General features: G+C 45.3%; 1 protein-coding gene across 1 annotated transcript; it reads left to right on the plus strand.

The window, feature by feature from the left end:
• The first annotated feature begins 23,715 nt into the window (after positions 1-23,715).
• On the plus strand, positions 23,716-24,303 carry FOXE3 (forkhead box E3). The gene is given in 7 exon segments (XM_075068262.1): positions 23,716-23,863; positions 23,866-23,901; positions 23,904-24,004; positions 24,006-24,041; positions 24,044-24,070; positions 24,072-24,196; positions 24,198-24,303. Coding segments are annotated over 7 exon segments (579 nt in total).
• Positions 24,304-24,539: the final 236 nt, after the last annotated feature.

Consider the following 24,539-nt stretch of genomic DNA (forward strand, 5'->3'; position numbering starts at 1 on the left):
CCTGAGGTTCCTTAAAGCTCTGACTATGGAACAGTCCCTTCTTCTTTTGTTTTCAACTGTTTGCAGTCATCTATCGCCCCCTCCCCTTTCTTTCGAAAAGCCAAGTTTTCGTCTCTGAAACCCTACCCGCTATTCCTGATCTCCCAGTGTGGCGGTTTCTGTAAAGGGAAGGAAGGGCTGTATTAGGTGTTTTTGGCAGCAGACTCTCAGCGACCTTGATCGGCACTGGGAAGGATCTGACACAAGGACGCTTCTTGCTGCATTGTTTTGAATTTTTAAGGCTCAGCTTGACAAAGCCCTGGCTGAGATGATTTAGTTGGGGATTGGTCCTGCTTTGAGCAGGGGGTTGGACTAGATGATCTCTGTGAGGTCCCTTCCAACCCTGATATTCTATGATTCTATGAATTGGGCTCCTGGGAGCTGGAATCACCAAGAGGGAGAAGGATGGCTTTGAGATTAAGATACAGGACTAGAGCGCTGGGTTCTCTGAATATTTTACTGTTGGGGGAAGCAGTTTTGGAGTGGAAGGGAAGAGAAGGAGCCTTTACTGAGACCCCTGGACACAGACAGATGCTGTGGGTCCCTCTGGCTCCCTAGCTAGCTGCCACTTCACTGGCGCTCTCCAAGTCCTGGATTTAGCACTCGTGGAAGAAGCTGAGTAGCTGCGTAGCATCTTCAGGAAGAGTGTTGGCCAACACTGTGGGCCCTACTAACCATTTCCACTGGGTCTTATTCTGGCATGTGCAGTTAGTGCTGAATACCACTGGGTGTCTACCAGCATCTGACTCCGCTTCCATAATGCCGCCTTAAATGGACTCATTGCCTTTTAAGTCAAAACAACTATGGCATCCCAGAGATCCTGATTTCAGCAGAGGCTACCGCAGTGTGACAGCTCTCACAGAGAGAACACGTTTCCTGATATCAAACCTACATTTCCCTTTTGTTAATTTAATCCAACTTCTTCTTCTGCTTCTATTGCCCCAAATATTTCCTCTTCTAGATTCCACCTTACAAAGACTCTGTAGATCATTTGAAAGAGCCCTGATAACTGTGTTTTCCCTTTATCTTTCATTTGCACCCTGCCTCTACACGGAGCCAAAATAGAAGGCCAAAATGCCCAGATGCTGCAAAAGAGTTATGGGTCTATTATGGGATCTCATGAAGAAGCATTTTCCTTGGAGTTCTCCAAGTCTGGAGAAACATCTCCATCTGTAGCTTTGCCAGTTCACCTGAAATGTGAGATCCCCACTAGGTTTCTTCACTTTGCTAGTTGAGTTCTCAGCCCATTCATAAGTCCAATTATTTGTTGTGCGTGAGTCCTTTAGCTTTTGGGAGCCCAAAACATTTCTTTGAAGAACTCCCTACCCATCTCTGAATGTGTGCTATGCTCCGGTAAATAAGGAGACTTTAACGGGAGGCAGTTTGTCCTGGATCCCAAAATTCAAGTGCATCCCAATGTTAGGAGCTTTATGATATGGCAAATAAGGACTGGAGAACTGGACCGTTGATGAACAGTAAGAAGATAAAAATGGCCATACTGGGTCAGACCAATGGTCCATCTATCTTGTCATGTGATACTGGCCAGTTCCAGATGCTCCAGAGAAAATGAACAGAACATGGACATTTTGAGTGATCCATACCCTATTAGCCAGTACCAGATTCTGGCAGCTGGAGGTTTAGGGATACCCTAGAGCATGAGGTTCCATCCTTGCCCATCTTGGCTAATAGCCATAGTGGATCTTTCCTCCGCGCAATTATCTCATTCTTTTTTTAACCCAGGTGAAATTTTGGGCTTCACAACATCCCCTGGCAACAAGTTCCAGAGGTTGATGGTGAGTTCTGTGAAGAAGTACCGTACTTCTGTTTTTAACCTGTTGCCTGTTAATTTCATGGGATGATCCCTAGGAGTAAATAACACTCTTTCTCCACGCTATTCATAATTATATAGGCCTCTGTTGTATCTCCCCTTACATTGAGTTCTGTCCTTCTCCTCATGGGGCTTCAGCACACCAGGGACTGAACTGTGAACCTCCAGAGCTCAGAGCATGAGCTGAAGCTCTCTGTAGCTAGGGTTGTAACTGACTCAGCTCCTCTGTGGACTGGATACAGGAGGTGACCTATAACTTTCCCTCACCAGTGTGTTCTGTACTTCCTCTGGTTAAAGGAATAAGTAGGTAAAGAGTGGGAGAAAGGTGTAGCAAGAGGAGGCCCTGAGATATAAATCTTGGTATTAGAGGCCTGGTATGAGGCCTGAGGCCTGAACTAAAGTAATGGTCAAGACTTTGGTAACATAAAGCAAAGTTAAGCTGTGAGCCAGAGGCAGGCCCTGCTCACAGAAGCTGGCAAGGAAAGGGCTGATGCTGCAAGAAGATACGTACCTAAAAGGTACTGAACACTAGATATCAGAACATTCACATACTTGCACATTCCACACAGATAACAAGGAACAGGCTGACCCATCCCAATGACAGGGCCAAAAGGGTAATATGATGGATAGAGTTGTTTTGTTCAAACCAACATGTACAAGGTGAGAGGCGGCACCTTACTACTTAGAGGGGTTGTACCTTGCTGCATAGAGGGGTTGCACCTCAATACGTCAGGAGTGATGTGTAACTTGTTTGTACCTGTGTATAAGAATGCATCCCTGGGGCGGTGTCTGTGTCCAGCCGAGGGGGCAGTGGAAAGTCCCGCCACTGACTGAGCCAAGTCCATTGACCGGGGGCACATATTCATAGTATGTCCTGAGCTAGAGTAAAAATCTACAGGGAACTATTATTGTGTCCAATATGGTAATAAACCTGGCCGACGTGGCTTCGTACCTTAATAGACTCTGTGGTCATTGGGGGTTCTCTTCGGGTCTGCTGTGTCAGCTATCTGCGCAGAGCTGGGGCAGCACACAGAGGGAACACACGCAAACAGCCGAGTGAGATCAACATTGAACACAGCAGAGCACCACACTGGTAGCATCTGTCAACAAAAGGTAGCATTATTGTCCCCTGGAAATTAATTGAAGATACATTGTTATGGTAGTTTAATATTGCACTGGACAAAGTCTATGGGACTAGACTATGGGGAACAATTTTTCTTTAGCTGGGTGGCAGAGAAGACCAACCCACAAATGTTTTTCTTCTCTACTGTCCATGATCTTCCAGTGCCTGAAATGAGACAATACAATGGGAAAACTACCCCTAAAAAAGGACTAGGGTTTGGGTTTTCCAATGGACCTATGTGGGTGAGATGGTCAGCTCCCATTGGCTTTTCACCTTAACTCTGCTAAAACCTCGTAAAAAAAACCCAGCTTGGAGCTGTTAAATGACTAAATCCATTCTCTCTCTTTGCATCGAATCAAACATTTCCGGAAGTGGCAGAGTCCTCTCAGTGGCTACCCTGTGAAACCTTCACTCGCACTGAGTAGCAAAACCAATGGGATTACTTGCAGAGTAGGGTAAATCTGCTAAAGAATACTGTACATCTGGTCTCAATTTAGGCCTCGCTTCTGCACTGGGGCCACATGTGCAAAACCCCACTGACTTCTACCAAATGGAATCAGAAGTTTTATTGGTTGGAAAAAGAGCTCAGGAGATATGGTGGCCGATCCTGTCCATTCATAACTAGATCATAAGGGTTTCCACCTTTTTCCAAGCGGACTTTTAAGCAAGGTATATAGGGTGTGCTCCTGTTGAAGTCAATGGGAATTTTGCCATTAACTAGAGCTAGTCAGAAATGGTGTGTATGTGCGGGCGGGGCGGGGGTGGAACGGAACTGAGTTTTCATAGAAAAATTGAAATCTGAAAATATTTAAATTTTGAAATGGTGCCTCAGGGGAGTTGTAGTTTGGATGCTTCATGCTCCCATTCTCCTCTTCAGGCCAGCTCCTTGGTTAGACTTCTCCCACAATGCATCGCAAGTCTCACCTCTTGGTGAGGGAAGGCAGTGCATCATGGGAGATGAAGTCCAGCTCATAGAGGAGACTGAGAGTACAAGGTACCTGAACGGTAACTCCCCTGAAGCACTGCACCCGCATTTCAGTATCAAAACAGCTGTTTTCTGGCATTGAGGGTTTTTTTTCCCCCTAGAAAATTGAAATTTTCCATGAAAAACAGGTTTGTTTTTGTGAAAAACCTTTTACTGAAAACACTGTTTTTTGTTATAAACAGTTTTAATGGAAATTTTTCAGGCAGCCCTACCACTGACTTCAGAATCAGGCCTCAAAATAGCTTGTGTCTCTATTTTTCTACCAATACAATGGTTCTAGTATTCTAGGGATTGTGTTGGATTTAATTAATTTATATTTGCAAAGCACTATGAGATCTTGGCTCACACGTGCTATATATGTGTAAATTATTATTATTCATTATTGTTAGTGGTGGGGCCACTGGCAAGGTATGAGCCAGATTCTGATGCCTGTCGTGGTGATCGAGAGCAGTAGAGGAAAGGCATGGATTTTGTACTTTAACTACGAATGGCCATACTGGGTCAGACCAAAGGTCCATCTAGCCCAGTATCCTGTCTGCCGACAGTGGCCAATGCCATTGCTACTTTACCTAGCTCAAACTGGAAGGAGTTTATGATGAAGAATAGTGCTGAAAGTCAGTGTGGCCTAGTGGCTAGGAAATTGCATTGTAAGTCAGGACATTTGGCTTCTATTCCTGGCTCTGCTTCATGATCTTGGGCAAGTTGCTTCACTTTCCACTGTCTGTTTCCTCTGCCACACTTTGTTTGCTTTGCCTATTTAGATGGTTAGCTCGGTGGGGGCAGGGACTGTCTCTCATGTGACTGCACACCACCTAACACAACAGGGTCTTGATCTTGCCTGAGGTTACCGTGTTGCCTATGAGAAGTAGTAAGGAAACAGAGTTAGGGGCATAGAGTGTTTTCTCTTTTAGAGCTGGAAATTGGTTATCCCAGCCTGAAACCCACTTCTGGCTCTCAAAGGTTAGCCGCCTGCCATTGCACTATTGATTTAAGAAAATAAATATTATAGTTTCAGGCGTTGGCGACTTTGGGAGAATACTCCAGTGTGGCAGAAATGTGTTTTCAATGCACTGCTCTCCACTTAAATGTTGTTTTCCTTCACCGTCAGGCAATTCAATTTTAAGAAAACTCTGGTCCCCCGGGTTTGTCATCACTCAGGTGAGCAATAACCCTCCATGCACAATTCCAAAGAGGGAGCAAGCTCTGGGAGCTGTCACTTCAGGGCATTGCAGTGATAGACAGAGTGCATTGCTCAGAGCCGCATAGTCTGCCCTCTTATCTGTTTCCGAAGCAAAGGACGCTGGGGGAAAAGCTCACTGAGGTTCCTTTCAGCCTTGCGTTTGTGGAGGTGGGAGTTGGAAGGATGCTATTATAGGCAAGCTAGAGGTTTATGACGCCTACTGAATCTGATGTGTGCTATCAGCAAAGCCCCCAATTAGTTACAGGTTCTGTTAATTTGTTAAGGCTCCAAGTCGTAACCTGAAGCACTGACCTACCCCAATGGGTCCCAAACCTGCTTCTATAGGAGTCAGTTGAAAAACCCACTTAAATCTGATTCTGCTTTCACTTTTAGCCCGTCCCCACCACCACGGTGTTCAGAGACTGCATCTGGCCCTTGATAGCTAGTTACTTAAATCAGCACTGAGCAACCTCAATGACTCAGCATCTCCCAGGGCTGGGTTTAATGTCACCCACCATCTGGGAGGCAGGAAATGCAAATGTAATTTGCGCCCTGGGTATCTGAGCGACCCCTAGAGCAGTGAAGTAGCAGCGCAGCCACCAATGGGTCTAATACCTGTTGAAGCTAGTGGAAAGGTTCTCATCTTCTTCATTGGGCTTTTGGGTCAGGTGTATTGTCCCTTGAAGAAAATAAGAAGATGAGGTTACCTAGCATCTAGATTTGTACTGGGGTGCTGCAGGGATAAATTCTTGGCCTTATGCTATTTAACATTTTCATTAATGACCTGGAAGAAAACATAAAATCATCACTGATAAACTTTGCAGATGACCCAAAAATTGGAGAAGTGGTAAATAAACATCTGATGCTGTCATGGGGGTTGGAAAATTGTGGGACAATTCTGAAGTCTTTAGCAGCAATGGGAACAAAGGTATCCAAAGACTTCAGTGTGCCTAAACTGACAGAAAGAGGCTGAGAGCCTCAGTTACAAAACAGCTAGGAAAAATATCACATCAGCAGCTTCCTTTGCCTCAGGGCCATTTGGAAAATTACAGTAAAGATAGGAGATGAACCTGTTTCAAAGGATAGATCTCAGCTCTTTGAGCACTCCATTCTGTGCCAACTGCGTAGGGATTATGACACAGAGTTGAGCAGTTCTGGTTCCATCCAGCAGAGGGCAGTGATGCATATGCTCACTAGCTTGTTGGTGGCACTGTATTACAAAACAACACAATAGCCTCACTTTGATATTTGCATAGCATTATGTCCTGCATGGTGGTCCACAATCTGTGAAGACCCGGGTATGGACAGTGAGGCCTAGTGGTTGGAGTCAGGAGCCAGAACACCAGAGTTTGTGGTCAGAGTGGGAGCCGGAGTCAGAATTCAAAGCAACAGTCAAAGTCAGAGTTGGACTCAAGGGACAAGCCAAAGTTGCAGTTAGGGGTAAGGTAGAGAAGCAGGAATCTGGAGCAAGGAAGGAAATCAAGAACAGGGAGCAGAGGAGGATCTGGGATAAGGAGGGCAGGGACAGGGGCAAAGACCGGGCTCATGAGTCAGGCAAGTAGGCAGGGACCAAAGTGCTGGCAGCCAGCTAGGGATTCACCTAGTTACTCAGACAATTTTCTGTGTCTCCTTCTGGCTGAAATAGTGCGTCCGAGCCAATTGGTGAGGCTGGACAGCTCCACCAACCAGGAACTTTGTGAGCAGACCCATTGGTGAGCTAGACCTGTGTTAGTCTCCTTCTCCATTGATTGCAGTGGTCTAAGTACTTCCTGGGACTCTACAGGCCAGAGTTCAAGACCCCTGACTTCCTGCAAACACTTAAGCATGTACTTAAGTTTGAATATGTGAGTGGTCCTATTGAAGTTAGGCAGATGAGATGCTCTCATCATATGGTGATAACACTCTTTCCATTCAGCTAGTGTCTCTGGAGGACGTTAGAGAGCAACTACTGAAGTTTTTAAATCTGCAGGTCCAGATAACTTGCATCCAAGAGTTTTAAAAGAGCTAGCTGAGGAGAGTACTGGACTGTTTATGTTTATTTTCAATAAGTCTTGGAGCACTGGGGAAGTTCCAGGAGACTTGAAGAAAGCCAATGTTATGCCAATTTTTAAAAAGAGTAAATGGGATGACCTGGGTAATTATAGGCATGTTAGTCTGACATTGATCCCAGGCATGATAATGGAGTGACTGATTCGGGACTCGATTAATAAGGAATTAAAAGAAGATAATGTAATGTAATTAATAGAGGTCAGCCTGAGTTAAGGTAAAATAGATCCTGTCAAACTAACTTGATTTCTTTCTATGAGATTACAGGTTTGGTTGATAATGCTAAATAGTGTTGACATAATATACTTAGACTTCTGTAAGACGTTTGACTTGGTACTGCACAACATTTTGATTAAATAACGAGAATGATATAAACTTAACGTACTACACATTCAATGGATTAAAAAACTGGCTAACTGATAGGTCTCAAAATGTAACTGTAAATGGGAAATCATTATCAAACAAGTGTCTTTCCACTGGGGTCCTACAGGGATCAGTTCTTGGCCCTATGCTATTTAACATTTTCATCATTTCAATGATCTGGAAGAAAACATAAAATCATCACTGATAAACTTTGCAGATGACCCAAAAATTGGAGAAGTGATAAATAATGAAAAGGACAGCTCATTGATTCAGAGCAATCAGGATAGCAGGAGCACTTTGGTACAAACAAAGAATATGCATTTTAATATGGCTAAAAGTTAATGGGTACATCTAAGAACAAAGAACATAGGCCATATTTATGTGATGGGGACTCTATCCTGGGAAGTAGTGACTCTGAAAAAGGTTTTGGGGGCGTGATGGATAATCAGCTGAGACCTAGTGTGATCCTGGGATGCATAAACAGGAGGATCTTGAGTAGAAGTAGAGAGGTTTTTTTTAACCTTTGTATTTGGCACTGGTGCAATCGCTGCTGGAATCCTATGTTTAGTTCTGGTGCCCACAATTCAAGATGAATGTTGATTAAATTGGAGAGGTTTTAGAGAAGAGTCACGAGAATGATCAAAGGATTACAGAACATGCTCTATAGTGACACACTGAGTTCTTTGTGTCTATTTCGCTTAACAAAGAGAAGGATAACGGTGACATAAATCCTCATGTGGGGAACAAATATTTAATAATCGGCTCTTCAGTCTAGCCGAGAAAAGTACAACATGATCCAAAGGCTGGAAATTGAAGCTAGACAAATTCAGACTGGAAATAAGGTGTAAATTTGTAACAGTGAGAGAAATTAACCATTGGAACAATGTACCAAACGTTGTGGTGGATTCTCCATCACTGACAATTTTTCCATCAAGGTTGGATAGTTTTTTCTCAGAGATCTGCTCTGGGGATTTTTGGGGGGACGTTCTATAGTCTGTTATACAGGATGTCGAACTAGATGATCACAATGGGCCTTGGAATCTATGAATAAGCTATTCACAAATGTTTTCAGAATCAGGCCTTGGCTAGTAACTTCACATCAGAACACAGACCAAAAGGCTTTGCCTTCCAGGAGACAGTGGGTAAGGTTTGCAGGACTCACTGTGTTCTCTCAGTCAGCTGCAGAGTCCTGGATGACTGAAAAGTTGGATAGGGAGAAGGACTTGCTGCAGAAATGACTAGCCAATAGCGCTGGAATACTTTTTATAGTGGGGGCACAATGCCCCCCCTTATCCCATCCATGCCACTCCCTAGAGCTGGGGCTGGGAGCAGAGCTGGGGCTCCTGGAGTGGGGGGGGGGACATGGACATGGGTAAGGGAGCCAAGGTTGGGGCCACATTTTGGGGTGGGGGCAGAGCTCTGGGCACAGGGCCAGGAGCATAGCCTCATGTAAAACTTGGGGGTACACCCCCCACACCTCTAGTTCCTGCACCCATGTGACTAGCAGGTGACAAGAAGTCTGATTCTACATTGTTTGCACTTCCAAAACTTCTATTTACTTAAGTGATAAAGCTTTTACGCAGATGTCACTAAACTTCATGCTGGGTAGAAATGACAGCTGGCTTTAGGATTCTATTGAAGACCATTTTCAACCAACAACAGCTTTGGCAAAAGAGCTGGTATTTTAAAAGTAGATACTGTGAAAAATAAAAGCAACTTCTAGTGTAAAAATTAAATCTACTCCAGGTTAAGAGCATTGTAATTAAGTGGGTTTTTTAAATATGCCTCCAAAGTCTTAGATTAGTTATCCATCAATGCTCACTTAGGTTAGTTTGGGCATTCTTGTTCATTCTAGAGCAGGGTGAATGCTGCAAAATAAAATGAACGTTTGTTTGAATTTTCAAATGAGTTTGCTCCGATTGTGTTGGTGAACCTTCACAGTGCACTTACCATGAATCTTCTAATGAATGATCTTTACTAGCGTGAGTCCTTGTGAAAGGGGGGTTTTAAGCTGGTGTATGCAAAGATTCAGCAAAAGTGAGTTTCAAGCAGCAAAGCTACTCAACAGCTAGGAGAACTATACATTTTACACTTAAATTTGCACGGTTGTGGGTGAGTGAACTAAGACAACCAGTGGGGGGAACAGAGCAGTTTTGTGTTTGATTCTGATCTCGCGTGGTTTTACCCCGATGTGGAAGGAAAACAGAATCAGACTCCATGTGACTGACTTATTGCAGAGTTCAGGTATTTTGGATTAACTGTTCAGAAGCAATGTGCTAGACCAAGATTTAGCTCTTGAGAATTTTGCCAGTAATTGGAAAATGTTGGGTGCACTTGAGAACTTTGCAGCGTGTGGACAGAAACGGAGGAGAAATGTATTGAATAAATAGTTTGTTATGAATTACTGACCCACCTCTAATTCAATGGACATATTTATTACAGTTATTTGAAAGAGAAAAGTCCTCAGTGGATCTACATCCACCTTTCCACTATTTATTCAGTTTGCCTAATGCTTTGATACTAATCCTTAAAGATTTCTAATTTTCTATTAAATATACCCAAGAGTAAATATATTTCTGGTTTATTTTAGAAATGTAGGGCTGGACGGAGCCTCGTCTTTGGAAAAAAAAAAAAAGTACATTTCCACAGAAAGCCATTACTATTCCACTAAAGAGTCCTGTTTAAATGGTAAGTATTTTTCAGATGAGACAGAAAACTCGAAGTCCTTACCATTTCTGGTTATGAAAGTTCCCAGGGCACTTTTTATTGCAGGAGTGTTTAATCCAAGGATTTTAGCACAAACTAGGCACTAGAGAAAGGAGGGAGAAGTGGTTAGGGTGTTGATTTGGGACTTGAGGGACCTTGGTTTAATTCCCTTCTCTACCACAGGCTTTCTGGGTGACCATGGGCAAGTCACTTAATTTTTCTGTGCCTCTGTTTCTCATCTGGAAAATGAGGATTACAACTCTACTTCACGGGGGTGTTGTGAAGATCAATACATTAAAGATTGTGCAGTGTAATGAGGGCCATATAACTGCCTTCTATAGATAGATAGAATTACCTGCTTCCTACCTAAAATTCCCTCTGCTATTACAGATGGACACAGTATTCACCATTTTGTCCTAAACTGTTGTATAGTGTTGTTGTGCACTATTAAATCACTTCTTCCTCTCATCCCAGAAATGGCTGTACAGTAGGAATGTGAAGTGATAAGTATTGTAATAAAGTGACATATATATGTCACAAAACTGAGCAATTCTGATTCCAGCCATATTTTATATATATATTAAACTGACTACTATATATGTATGTTATTTTATTACTGTTTATTACAGTATTTATATATATGTGGCTGGAATCAGAATTGCTCAGCTGTGTGCTATAACCCCTATACTGCTAACAGCCAATGGAGATTCTGTAGTGGTGCTAGTGGAGGGTGGGCGGGCTGTGCCTTTGGCACAGGAGGATCAAAGTTCTGTATTGATTGCCATAATGAAGCTCTGGGGATCCAGGGGAGGTCCTGACTTGTTACGATGTGATGGTAAGGATGCTTTGCATTTCTGTGCTTCCTTGGAGCCAGAATGACCCATCCGGACATTATATTGTTTGTAAAGTACGTTGGAATTTTTCTGGCATGGACTCCATAACTCTAAAATCATCGGGTTAACTTTTCATACATGCCTGAGTGCCCTTGAAGGTCAGTGGGCCTTAGGCTCCTAAGGTGCTTGGGCGCTTTGGAAAACGTTGCCCATTATCAGGCATACTAGTCATCTGCAAATGTCCTGTCGGCAAGTAAACACTTGCTGCAAAATTCCACACAAGCTTTGATACAACGAGTTGCAGTAACAAAAGAAACCACCACACTTGTTAAACAAATGTGCATGTTTTAATTACACTTTTTCTCCTGGCAATTAAAAGTAATTTGGCCTCTGTATGCTAACATCTCTGTCTCCATAGGCAGAGAAGATGCCAGCTTCTTGCACCGTTTGACCTCAGTGATTTGCATCAATGTGAGTGAGTAGATAATTGGGCCTTGTATATACTAGCTGCAAACAGGACAAGAGACACAAGGCAAAGTTGCTACACAGGCTGGCTTTTATAGGTGATCAGCAACATCCCATTGACTTCAGAGGCTCAGCACCTCTTCAGATGAGGCCTTTTAGTTACCATTATTATTTGTGTGTTAAACAATCTAGTCGTTGCATGGCTCATACTTATGCGAAAGTCTTTATAACGATTAAGGAGGGCCACATGCCAGGAAAAAAATATTTTCCCACTAGGGAAAGGTCATCTGTGAAATTTCATGAACAATTGCCATGTTCTCTAAATGGCCCCCTTTTTTTGTAATTGCGTGTCAGACCAAGTGCACTCAAACAGTAAGCAGTGTTTGATACAAGGAGAGTGAAATGAGATAATCCATGTTTTCATCATTCATAGGCTGCTCTTTTCACAGGCCGTGGGCCGTACTTTATTAGGTTGAGCAGCTCTGGGCGGGCAAGAAAGACCCGGGCCTTTCTCATCAGTATGAGAATAGCCCAGTGAATGGTTTCCAAGTGTTTACTCAGCATTTGTCTCGTAGTTCATCAGAGGAATGGGGAGGGGGGTGCCGACAGATCTTTTGTCCGACTGAACTGCCTGATGTGTTATGACAATGTTCCATGAATATGCAGAATGGCAGAAGGGATTAGACCCAGCACAATTCCCCTCTGGCATTTTTTTTTTTTTGCCTGGGATGTTCAGAGCTTTAAGGGTGACCTGTTCACAGTCAGGGCACCAAACGTCAGATTTTCCTGTAGATAGGGGTGTAAAAATCCCACACTTGTCCAAAGTTGTTAACATCTGACTGGAAGGTTGGCCAGTCTTATCTCATGGCCTTCTCTTTATAATGTTTCAACTGGCGCTAATGGCCTAATCAAATGTTTAGTAGGAGACATGTAAATATTGGGGGACAATTAACGCCTGAGTCAATCAATCACACATGGGGTCCAGGCCAGTGATAGCTCTGTTGGCTTCTGCTGAACAGATAGTTTCTGCTCCTTCCTGGTAAATCGTTTCTTCCTGCTTACCATAGTCCTGGAGATGTTAAGACACAGGCTGGCCCTGTCTACGCTACAATAGGGTGACCAGATGTCCCGATTTTATAGGGACAATTTTGATTGTTGGAGCTTTTTCTTATATAGGCATCTATTACCCCCTACCCCCGTCCCAATTGTTCACACTTGCTATCTAGTCATCCTAACACTACAGTGACCATAGGGGCATAGCTATGGTGCCATAGCTAAGCCGACATAACCCTGTAGTGTAGAGAGAGCATACAGTGGTGGAAGGGGTTCTTCCAATTGATGTAGGAACAGCCCTCCCCAAGCAGCAGTAGATAGGTCAATGAAAGCATTCTTCAAGTGAAGTAACTTAATCTCTCTGTACCTCAGTTTCCCTAGTTGTACAATTAACGCAATTCCAGCTTCCCTCGGAGTGGTGTTGTGAGGGTATATGTATGAGAATATCACCTGAACGATGCAATAGGCCGTTCTTCCTCATGTGAAAACTCACTGATTAGTTTTCCTGAACATCTCCTTTGGTTCTGACTTTTATATCACTTCCTTACCTGCAAGTTCCCAGCCACTTGCCAAGACTCCATCCAGCTACCAATACCAGTGATGGTTGTTGTGCAAGGGCAGAGTCATTAAGATCAACCTGTTTGCAGTGGAGCTAATTCTGTTGTTGAAACTACTTAGCTCCTCAATAGCTGGCATGGTTTTGCTGCCTGTTTGTCATTTTTTCTCTTAGCCCCACATCCCCACTGTTATGTAAAGGCCTTAATACTGGTTTGCTGTAGGTCTGGGCTTCTGCATGTATTCTTTAACTGTCATTGCTATTTCAGTGATGCCCACGCATTTCCACGGTGCAGCATCTGTGTTTACTTGTACTCTTTCTATTTGAAGCTAGATGTAACATCGGACCAGGCAGGAAAAATGGACATGTGTCCACTATCCCTGGACTTAGGAGATGTGGGTTCTGGCCTTGCCTTTCTCACCTTGGGCAAGTCACTTCATTGCTCTGTGCCCTCAGTTTCCCCTCTGTAATGTGAGGGGCAAGTTGCCTATTTATGACGATCATTTTAAGAATAATTTGTCTGAGGTTTTTCTACATCTATGCAAGGAAAGGGCTTAAGCAAGAAAACATACCACCGGGGAATAAAATCCATTACAATCTGAAAGTTCATTTGAAAGTAAAAAAAGAGTAGCTTTAACCTCACAACATGCAAACATGTTATGTGCATCAATCATTGCAACAGAATTAAACACATTTAATTCTGATGCCCTGTAATCTCACCCAGACATCAGATAGAAATAAGAAGCCAAGTCGTTTGGAATGGAAAGCGAAAAGAGAGAAGAGAAAGTAAAGGAAACAGAAAGAGAGAATGAATCATTGGACATAAGTCAACAACTAACTAATGAGAGTTAGGAAGAAAGTTCTTCCATTGGGCAGGTTATGCCATTACTGTCCTCTATAAAGTTTCTTGCCACTTCCTCTGGAGAATCTGATACTGACCAATTTTGGAGACACATTTCTTGACTAGATAGGCCATTGATCTGATCCAGTCTGGCAATTCCTCTGTTTCAGTGACTGAGATCCTTCTCTCATTCAACCACAGTCACCGATTTAATTGGCATTCTCATTTGTTGCACAGAAATGGAAAAGTGCATTTATGAACGGAGCTCCCACAGCTTGGGAGACTGACCAAACAGATCTCACTGTCTTGAGCAACAGAGGTTTTTCCCCTTTCTCAACTTAATCCCACTCTTCCTAGGTACACCCCCCACGTCATCACCTTTTCCTTAGTGTTTGCAAACTCCAGATACGGCATTCGTAGTTTATCGCGCCAGTATTGCCGATTAGCTCCTTCAATCCTTCTTCCTAACTCAGCTCCCACCCCCTCAACAAACCACTTGGTCATAGTTGTTGGTTTTGCTCTTAATTTAATTTCCCAGGGACTTTCTGGTGGTGAGTTGCCTAGAACTGCAAATACGTAGCATTCTGGCGATGGTCTTAGTAGTAGTATACAGAGGGAGACTATTATTATATCCTCTGTGTGCAGCCCAACATTGACAGGGCTATTTTTGCTGCCACGCGGCTCCTATTTAATTTGCTGTCCACTGTCACCCCTAGCTCTCTCCCTGTATTGTCTATCTGTCTAGGTGATCACACCAGGTCCATTCCCTAGTGTCCTTACTGATTCTTTGGTGTCTCCCTCCCATCTCCTGTTGCCTACCCTGATCTATTAGAGTCCCCCACTGCAGCATAGTATAGGAAGAAAAGAATTCACAATAAATCAAAGCACACTTAAAATAACCCCTGTAGCTAAACCATCCACTAAAACAGGCAGAACAATGTTTTAATTGTATTTCATGCAAAGGAATCCAATTGTGTTACACCCCCACCCCCTCATAATGTATAGTGGGGAAAACCTTTCAAATAGATATATTGACTAGATGCCTCGGTAAGCACGCTATTATATCTAATGGTTAAATCACAGGACATCTGTGGCCTGCTCCTGGCTATGCTACTGACTTGCTGTTCTTCCTTAGACAAGGCACTTTGTGCTTCGCTGTCTTTCTCATTTATAAACTGAGTAAAATTAACAATTACCATTCTATCTCAGAGAGCATGGTGAGGTTTAATTTGGCCAATGCCTAGCACAAAGGGCCCCTGGTCCATCACTAGGGTGCCTGGGTGCTACTGGAATACAAATCATGTTATGTGGAAGGAAGGTCAGACTAGGTGATCATAATTGTCCCTTCTGGCCGTGAGATCCATGTCCCCATTTAAATTGTAAAGTCTTGTATTGTAAGTTTCTGTGGTCCCTAGCACACGGAACTCTGGTTCTCAATGTGTCCCTCTGGACCTACCATACTATAGCTCATCAAAAATGCAGGTCAGAGTTGAGGTCCCCAATCTTTACAGATACACAACCCAAACTCAGTGTCCTTAAGGTTCACCCACCCTTGTTGATGGAAGAAATGAACACATATGCCATCATTTTGGCATCGGCATATTACACTGCATTAATGTGCTGGGAGGTGTGAGTGTTTGCTATCAAGTCGGTCTTTGGTCTACAGACAATCAGAGACCTCGATAAAGCTGATTGGTGTGTTAAGGCTAAATGGAAGGAGTGATTAAGCCCCTTTAGGTAGTGATAGCTGGAAACGTTAGGACACTACCATCCAAGTCTTTAGGCTACGTGGCAAAGCCTGAGCAGAGTTAAACAGCATGGGCTAACATATTTTCTTGGGAGTAGCTGCTAGGGGCAAGGAGATTGCTTGGCAAACTGTGTGTGTTAGAGGTAGAAAGCCCACAGAAAGCCAGCAGATGGTGAGAAGCAATCGTGAGTGTGGCCCTGAGAGAGAGCAGAGAGAAAACTCCTTGGAATACAGGACTGACTGGAGAGGCAGGCTTGGAAACAGTGAGCAAGGAAACTACCGTGTATTGATTGTTTCCAGTGTGTTCAGGGAAACGGTACTTTGTGTACATTCTTTGTAAATAAAGAGGCTTGTACCAAAGAGATACAAGACTGTATCATCAGTTTCTCCTCCTAATGAAAACAACCTCTCAAGCCCCCAGGTCTGAGTGGCAACAATACAAACATCCATGTTCCTTAGATAAAGTCATTGCTGAATGGCTGTTGCTGAGATCCTGCAGGTGTAGGTACTTGGATATGCACCCTGCAGCGCATGACTGTCTATTCTAGACTAGTGATGGATGAGCTATGAAAGTCTTCCATGGCTGGTTCAACTAGGATAAAGACACCCAAGGATTTGGATATGCCTCCAAACCACTTGAGCCTGCCTAATTATGGTGGAAATCACAGTGTTCTGATGATCTCTGTTCCGGCTAGAAGACACAAGGAAAGAGGTCACAACCTTTAAAAATGGAGTGTGGGGGAGGGAGGGGGGAGTTAACCAAGTTTCCAGGCACCTCAGGATATGCCTGGGTGGGTTCTCACATCTCTCAATAAGTGTATCCTTGGAGCAAAGAGACCGTCTCAGATTGGCTGAATACGAGACAATATTGTGAGTCATGTTTGTCCAGTCTGTGGTGGCCAAGCTTACCCCTGAATCATCATCTGTCTTGCTTTATCATGGTGGAGGATGGGATTAACATAGGCTTGTCTGGGGCATATGTGCTTTGCCACCTACTGTGCCTACAATGCAGGTGAGTGAAACAGGAATGTTTTAGCTATCCAAGTTCATCGCTCACCCCTTACCACAGTAGTGCCAGAGCCCTGTACAAGAGGTAGTTCAGTTCACAGGGACTTGGCTTTCCATATATATTCAATATATTAACAGATGGTTTGCACCAGGCTTTGTTCCCATCTGGCCTGCAGGTAACCGACCTTTCACTGAATGCATCTATGTGGAGGAGGTGATGCCGGGGAGCACACACCTCTCAGGAAGTGAAGGAGTGGGCTGTCGCATCAGGAGAGTTCTCCCCCTCGGCAATGTGCACCGTGAGTGGGAGTCAAGTTTCTTGTCACTTGTTAGCTGTTCAATCTGAACTACTTGTGCTCCCAGGCCACGGAGAGGGGCTCATTAGAGAGGCCTAGCTTGGTAGGTGGATTAGAGGACCTCTAGCTGCAGGCAGACAGGATTTAGGATGTGAGACAGGAAAGGCAATTCTCCATGACAGAGGTGTGCTCAAAGCCTAGAAGGCAGGAACTGGCCCTCTTGTTACAAATGAGCTCTATTGCCCCTGGCAGGAGCATTACACAAAGAGACAAGACAAGTGGAAGCAAGACGACAATGGGAGAGGGATGGTAACTGCCAGCCCTGAAAGTATTAGCACCAGTGGGCCAGGCTGTTAGAAGAGAGCAGCAACAGGCCACGTAGAAAGAGAAGGAGAAAGCTGCGCTGCGACAGCCAGATTTCCAAGGACTCAGAACCCACAACTCGAGCCACATTTCCAAAAGACATCTGCTCCCATTCATATTAATAACCCTAACAGATATTCATCAGTGACTCACAGCGCTTAGATACGATGCTGAAAGCTACCTCAGGCCTACAATAGATCACACTAGATCCTGGCTCCCCTTGATAACAGATGTTTAGACAAACAAAGCAGAAAAACTGTATGGTGTGTACCTCCCATATCAATTGTACCAAAAGGATGCTCATTGACCTATAGGAGGCTGGATGCAGTGGGTGACTGGTCTTGGAAAAGTGAGACGGCCCAGATGCAGAGGAGCAGATTGGTAGCACTGGAGCCTGAAGCACTAAATACCAGGATAGGTATGGCACATGAAAAGGTACAGATTGTGAAACCCAGTTATTCCATGTCACCCTGTTTTAGGGGGAGCCCATCTAAGTGTTGGCGGTAGAACTAATCAGAAACGGGGAGGGTGAAGTTTCCATGGAAAATTTCAATTGGAAAGGAAGTTGGTTTCCATGGCAAATGTCTAGGTTTTTCTAGTGAAAACTCAAAAACTGAAATATTACAGCTGACAACCGAAATATTTAAATTCTGTAGTGCCATGACAGTGTCTCATGAACGTTGTAGTTTGGGTGCCTTATGTTCCCTATAGTGGGCAGCCATGAAGAGGACTAAGTAAATGTGATACTTTATGTGGGGTGTTTTTTCCCACAGATCTATATTCTCTCACTCGTCGTCCACATACACTCTGCTGCCCTTTACCATGCAGGGCAGGGATTACATTGTAATATGAGGACAGGAGCATCTGGTCCCCAAGGGATCACGGGCCCCTTGCCTCTGCGTTGAGGGATGTGGGTTGGGCAAGTAGAGGTGCTGGCTGAAACCCCAAAAATATAAACTGAAAACCAAAATTGTGGGAGGTTTTGGTAAAAATAAATAAATTGGGTTATTGGTTATCTTTGGAGGCAAACCTGACAAATTGAATCAAATGGGTATTTCCTGCAGAAATGTTGGGGTTGATACTTTTAAAGCCATTTTTTAAATAAAAAAATGGTTCAAACCCACCCTCATGATGACCTTCTTACAAAGATCAGACTGGTTTTGCAAATTGCTTTCTATATGAATCTTTTCCCTCAATACAGTACATGTTGCTTACTAATATTTGCAGTGAGTCCCAATTATGGCCAGGGAAAATGAATTATTCATGTAATTATTTTTTAAAAAATGTAATTCATTTATAGGCAGTGAACCTGCAACCCAGCCCCTCATGACCCTTCAGACTCGCTGTGCTGAAAGTTTGTGGTGACTCCTGAATATTGGTTCATCATGACCCCCTTGGCTTGCATATATTGGATGCCATGGAACTTTCCCTGGTGGTGGAATCTTCACTTTCATGTTGGGTGCAGGTGCTTAGAGAGCTCCTCTGAAGGTCAAGCTGAGGCAAAGAGAAAGAGAGGACTTGTGACTTCCATCACCACCAGGATGAACTTTATTTCCCTATCCATTGCACAAGGCAGGGATAGAGTGTGCAGTGCCCTGTGAATGCCTGATGTGGTGGAGGAGTTTGGGTGGCGGGGAGGGAGGGAAGGTATTGCAGAAGCAGCACATTGCTGTGCCCAAGAGAGGCAGCTGGGCCCTCATTTCATTAAAGAGATGGGGGCATGAACACTGGATTTTTTGGGGTGTTTTCAGGGTTGGATTAAGGCCTGGGTGCTAATGGCCAGTGTCTCCAGCCCCAGCTCCCAGTGTTATGGGACTAAGCAGAATCTCTGCTTTCATTTAAAAAAAAAGAGCAAAAAGAAAACAGTAACTTTCTAACCTACACGTGGGTGAAAAAAGCTTGAACACATGACCCGAGTGTAAATGATGCAATGGCATCTTCCTGAGTCTGTAGAGAGCCTGAAACAAATGCTCTGAGGGATGTAAGCTGCACCATCTATCGCAATGGGATGTTAATTCAAAGCCCCACTGCTCTGGGCAGCTCTGTCAACACCATCCCAGCAAGGAACTGGGTGTGTGGCAGAAGGGGAGGAACACACTGGGCCTACCCCCACTCATCTATTCTAGCTGCTGAGGTAAGTATTGAGGGACCTACTTGTTGCCAACCTGCTGCTCCTGGGTGGGGGGCCAGAAGCAGATTCCATGGCACTATCCCTGGCTATCTGGGATGGGAAAGGAACCTCTCTCATTGCCACAACAAGTGGGAGGTTGGAGCAGAGCCACCAGGGCCTGAGGTTGCTTTAATCTGGGCCTGGGTGTTTGGGAGCAGAGTAGGGTGATGGAGTCAGAGAGGCTGGGCTGTGTACACAGAGCTAGAGAGAGATTTGCATTGGATAAGGAGGCTGGAATGTTCAAGCAAGCAAGGTAGCCCCTCATCATCCCATCCTGGTGTGAGCAGGCAGAGAGAAGGCACTTCCTTCCTTCTCCAGCAGGTGTAACCCTTTCTATGCTAGATGGCATTTATATCTTGTTCATTTGGCTTGAGTCAGGACTGCAGGACGGGGTCCTGTGATTCACACCCCCATGAAAATGTGGTGGAAACACTGTCCCATAAATCATTTAAAACTGAGCTAGAAAATGCTGGAGAATGTAATGTGAAGAATGACATCTGTGATGTCAGAGGCTGGACTGGATGATATGAGAGGTCTTTTTTCATCTCAAATATTGGTGATAAGTTGACCAGTGCATACACTTCCATCCTCTATATAGTTCTACAGTATTATGGAACCAGGGATCACCCCATGAAATGAATAGGCAGCAGGTTTAAAACAAACTAAAGTAAAAGGAGGTATTTCTTCCCACAACTCACACTCAACCTGTGGAACTTGGAGCCTGGGGATGTTGTGAAAGCCAAAACTATAGCATGGGTCAAAAAAGAACTAGGTAAGTTCCTGGAGGATAGGTCCATCAGTGGCCATTAGTTAAGTATGTTTTTCCAAGATCTGGGCCTTAGACTGTAAGCTCTTCATGGCAGCATCTGCCTTTTATATTGTACAGCACCTAGCCCAAAGGGGCCATGACCCTTGTTTGGGGTTCCCAGACACTAATGTAAACACATAATAGTGAGGCCAATATCAGAATCAGCTATACAAACAGATTTTCACTCTTGACTCTCAATCTCTTTGAGGTTTAGACAAAGCAAATGATAAGAGGTAAGCAGGGAGGGAGGGTGCGTGGGTGTGGGTGTGTGTAAAGGACAAGATACCTGCATAGAGAATCAGTTACCTTCCTCCCTCCCCGCTCCCACAACAAACTCCTTGCCTTCAGACTCTAATTAGGCATATAAGTACTTGTATGAACACAGCCACATTTTTGGCATGTGAACTTCTTAAAACCTGGGTCTAGCTACAATCTATAGTGGGTGCTGGGGGAATAGGGCATATAAGAAAATACATCAGTTTAAAATAAACATGGAGCTGTATATAGGGGTTTTTGTGTGTGTGTGCTTTATATTATGATTTCTAGTGGTGTTTCAACCTACTTTCAGGACCTTATTGTGGGATTTCTCCCCAGCTGACTGAAGGCAACAGCATCAAATTCTCCAAATGAAACAAATTTGCCAACATTTAAATACTGGCTGATGTCAAATAAATAAGATAAGAAACACAGTGATCTCCGGCTCTCAGCCCCCTCTGAGGTGACTATTCTAAGGGAAAGTGTTGCAGGTCAAATCCTACTTTTAGATCATTAAGACCCATTTTACCTCTTGTTTATCTAAACCAAAATAACCGACACAAATACCCTTTAAACTAAGGAACTGTTATTCTGCCATTGTAGAGGGGCTCACTCTATCTGCTTATAGGGTGGCCATCACCCTAGCATCTTTGCTCCTCACAATCATTCATGGATTTTATGCTCACAACACCCCTGCCAGGTAGGGAAATATTATCCCCATTTCCAGATGGGGAACTGAGGTAGTGGGTAGACAAAGTGTATGACTGGAACTGAACTCAGTTCTTTCCAGTCCTAAATAGTGCCTTGTCTACTAAACTGTCTTTCCTACCCTTGCTCAACCCTTTGCAGTCTACTCTCAAGATTATGGACAATTCAAATGCTATGAGTTTATGTGCCACTCAAATTATTTGAGTTGCATTTCCACCTGTCATGTTCTTTGTGGATATAAAAATCAGCAACTATAATGCATAATGTCCACGATGCTTTCTGAATGTAATGGCCCCTCCAGCTATTGCATTACATACACATTCCATAACATTACATACCAGATATACATACATAGTTTGTAAATGTTTTCTTTAAATGCAATAGATACAGTTTTAAAGTATATTCCCCTACAGCTAAATTAAGGAGGACAGACACTGTTATTTATTGCTCATTCCTTAAGCCACTGAAAACCAGAGATAAGTCTCTGTCCTTTTAGTATGCATCCACTCATGTACACAGCATTGCCATGTCTGACAGTGAGTCTACACTGTTAAGAAACCCGCTCCTAGGCTCCTTATTCAGGCATTGTGGAGACTAGAGTGGAGAGCCCAGGGTTGGGCCCTGGGGGTTAAAATAAGCAGATGGTTTTCCTTAATTTCTAAACATTTTGGGGGATCAGCATGGAGCTATTTACCTCTCTTCCTACAATCACAATCGGTATGATCAACTCCACCTTTAGAAATGCCAATTCCCCCCTCTTTGGACAATCCTTTGCAATTAATACAAGGGAGGGAGACTTCCAATCACTTGTTTACAAATAAAGGCATAATCGTTAACCCTCACCCCCACCCCTAGCAATGTGAGGGACATTAAGCAGCTGAATTATAAACTATCCTTCTGAAAACTGTTCAATCCACTCCCTTCTATACCGGCACTAACGCACCTACATCGGGAGCCCATGTTAGCAAATCGCACGAGGTTGCACAAAATACATAACTCAAGCGTTGGAGACTGTTTTTATTACTTTGATTTTTACAGTCCCCCCCTGGACTTGTGCCCCTTACAATGTATCTTACATTAAATCGTTTAAATCCCGAGTAACGTGTACAATGAATGTAACAAGAGACCACTTGTGAAAAGTTTTACATTGTCTTGCTCCGTGGTAAAATTAACGGTGTTTTTTTGCCGAACTATTTTTCTGCCGGAGAAAATAATTACAACGGCAAACTGAACTGAAAACCATTCATACTGATACACAAACGGGTTATCTGGGTCAGTTCAGCACCGCCAAAACAAACAAAAAACCAGAACAACCCAGTAGTTGGCAGGTGCGCAGATGTCTCCAAAAAGTAGCAGATCCGCTCTGTCGAAGGTCTATATTCATTTCAAATAAAGCGCTAGTGTAGCTAATTGCAAATGATTCCTCTGTTGATTACCTACAGACGCGGCTCTTGGTAAAACAACTGCACACCGAGGAAACGTTTGCAAAAATTAAACCTATCGAATATCACCGGGAAACAGCGCTGCGGAGCTTTTTACAAACGAAATCTACAAAAGATTCAAATAACTGCCGCGCGATGCCGATTCCTTCGTGTGTTCAACACAAGCTACTGCGTTTTTACCCTGCCGATGTATTTCTTTTTAATCCGCAGCGTTTTACAAAATAAAATGTAAACCGAATGAAACGGTTCTAGGGTTACCCAAGTATTTCTGCACGGAAAAGGGGTAAATTTCTCTGCAGCTTCCCATGTTTGGTGTCAGAACCTCCCCCGCCGTCCCCCCAAAAGTGTCCGATTTTAAATACGGTTTAAAACAACCTGTCCCCAGTGCTGTCTGCAAAGAGATGCTTGAGGATCGTTATCAGCCTATTCTTGTCTCCTGTGTTTGGTCTCACGGTTCATCTCCTGTAGGAAATTAGGGTCCCTTCTTCAACCCCAGTTCCATCGCCACCTCCGTCGCTTTCCCAGCCGACTACGCTTGGGTGTGTAATTGACCGAGTGACTGGGGGCAGGTTTCCTCCCCCTAGAGACACAGAAGTTTTTAGGGTGTCCCCAGGCTGCTGCCAATCCGCCGTGCCCATCCCTCCGGCCAGGGGCCGCAGGAGAAGCCCCCGCGGGCCGCACCTGGTGCAGGTCAGACTTATTGGGGGGGGGGGCGGAGAGCGAGCGCCCCTGGGAGCTTGTCGGTCGGAGGCGGCTCTCCGGGGGCGGGGGCAGGGCCGGGGGGCACCGCCGCCCCGCTGCAGGGTGACAGGGTGGCGCCAGCCGGCGGGGATATAAGGCCGGCGGGCTGAGCCCCCGGGGGAGCTCCCCTCGCTCTGCTCCCCCCGCGGCCAGCGCCTGATGAACCCGGGCAGCTTCTCCTACTTGGCGGCCATGTGCACCCCGCCCGGCTCCCCCGCCGCCGCGCCGGAGCCCGGGAGTCCGGAGCAGGCGCCGCCGCCGGCCCGCCGAGGAGCCGGCCGCGGCGGTGGCCGCCGGCGGCGCAAGCGCCGGGCCGCGGGAAGCCGCCCTACAGCTACATCGCCCTGATGCCATGGCCATCGCCCACGCGGCGAGCGGCGCCTGAACGCTGGGCGGCATCTACCGCTTCTCACCGAGACGCTTCCCTTCTACCCGGCGACAGGGAAGGAAAGTGGCAGAACAGCATCCGCCACAACCTGACGCCTGAACGGACTGCTTCGTCAAGGTGCCGCGGCGAGCCGGGCCACCCGGGCATAGGCAGCTACTGGCGCTGGACCCGCCGGCCGAGGACATGGTTCGACAACGGCAGCTTCCTCCGCCGCAGGAAGCGCTTCAAGCGCGCCCGACCTGCGCCCACCTACCGGCTACGCCGCCTTCGGCCCAGCCGCGCCGCTAGCGTGCGCCGGCTACAGCCCGCCGCTCCGCGGGCGCGCCCTAGCCCCGCGGGGCTTCACATCGAAAGCCTGATGGGTCGGCGCCGAGCTGGGCTGGGAGCCACTGGCGCTGCGCCGAGCCCGCTGCTTCCCGATCCGCGGCCCGAAGCCAAGCCCGCTTGGGGGCCTGGGCTCACCGTTACCCTACTCCGCTCGCCGCCGGCCGCCCACCTGCCGGGCCCCCGAGCGGCTACTACCCTCGCCCAGCGGCGCCCGGAGGCTGTCATCATACGGAACGCCTACGCGCCGGGCCGCCTGGGGGCTGACCGC

The sequence above is a fragment of the Chelonoidis abingdonii genome, chromosome 7, assembly GCF_003597395.2.
Source record: "Chelonoidis abingdonii isolate Lonesome George chromosome 7, CheloAbing_2.0, whole genome shotgun sequence".
In the NCBI taxonomy this organism is placed as follows: Eukaryota; Metazoa; Chordata; order Testudines; family Testudinidae; genus Chelonoidis; species Chelonoidis abingdonii.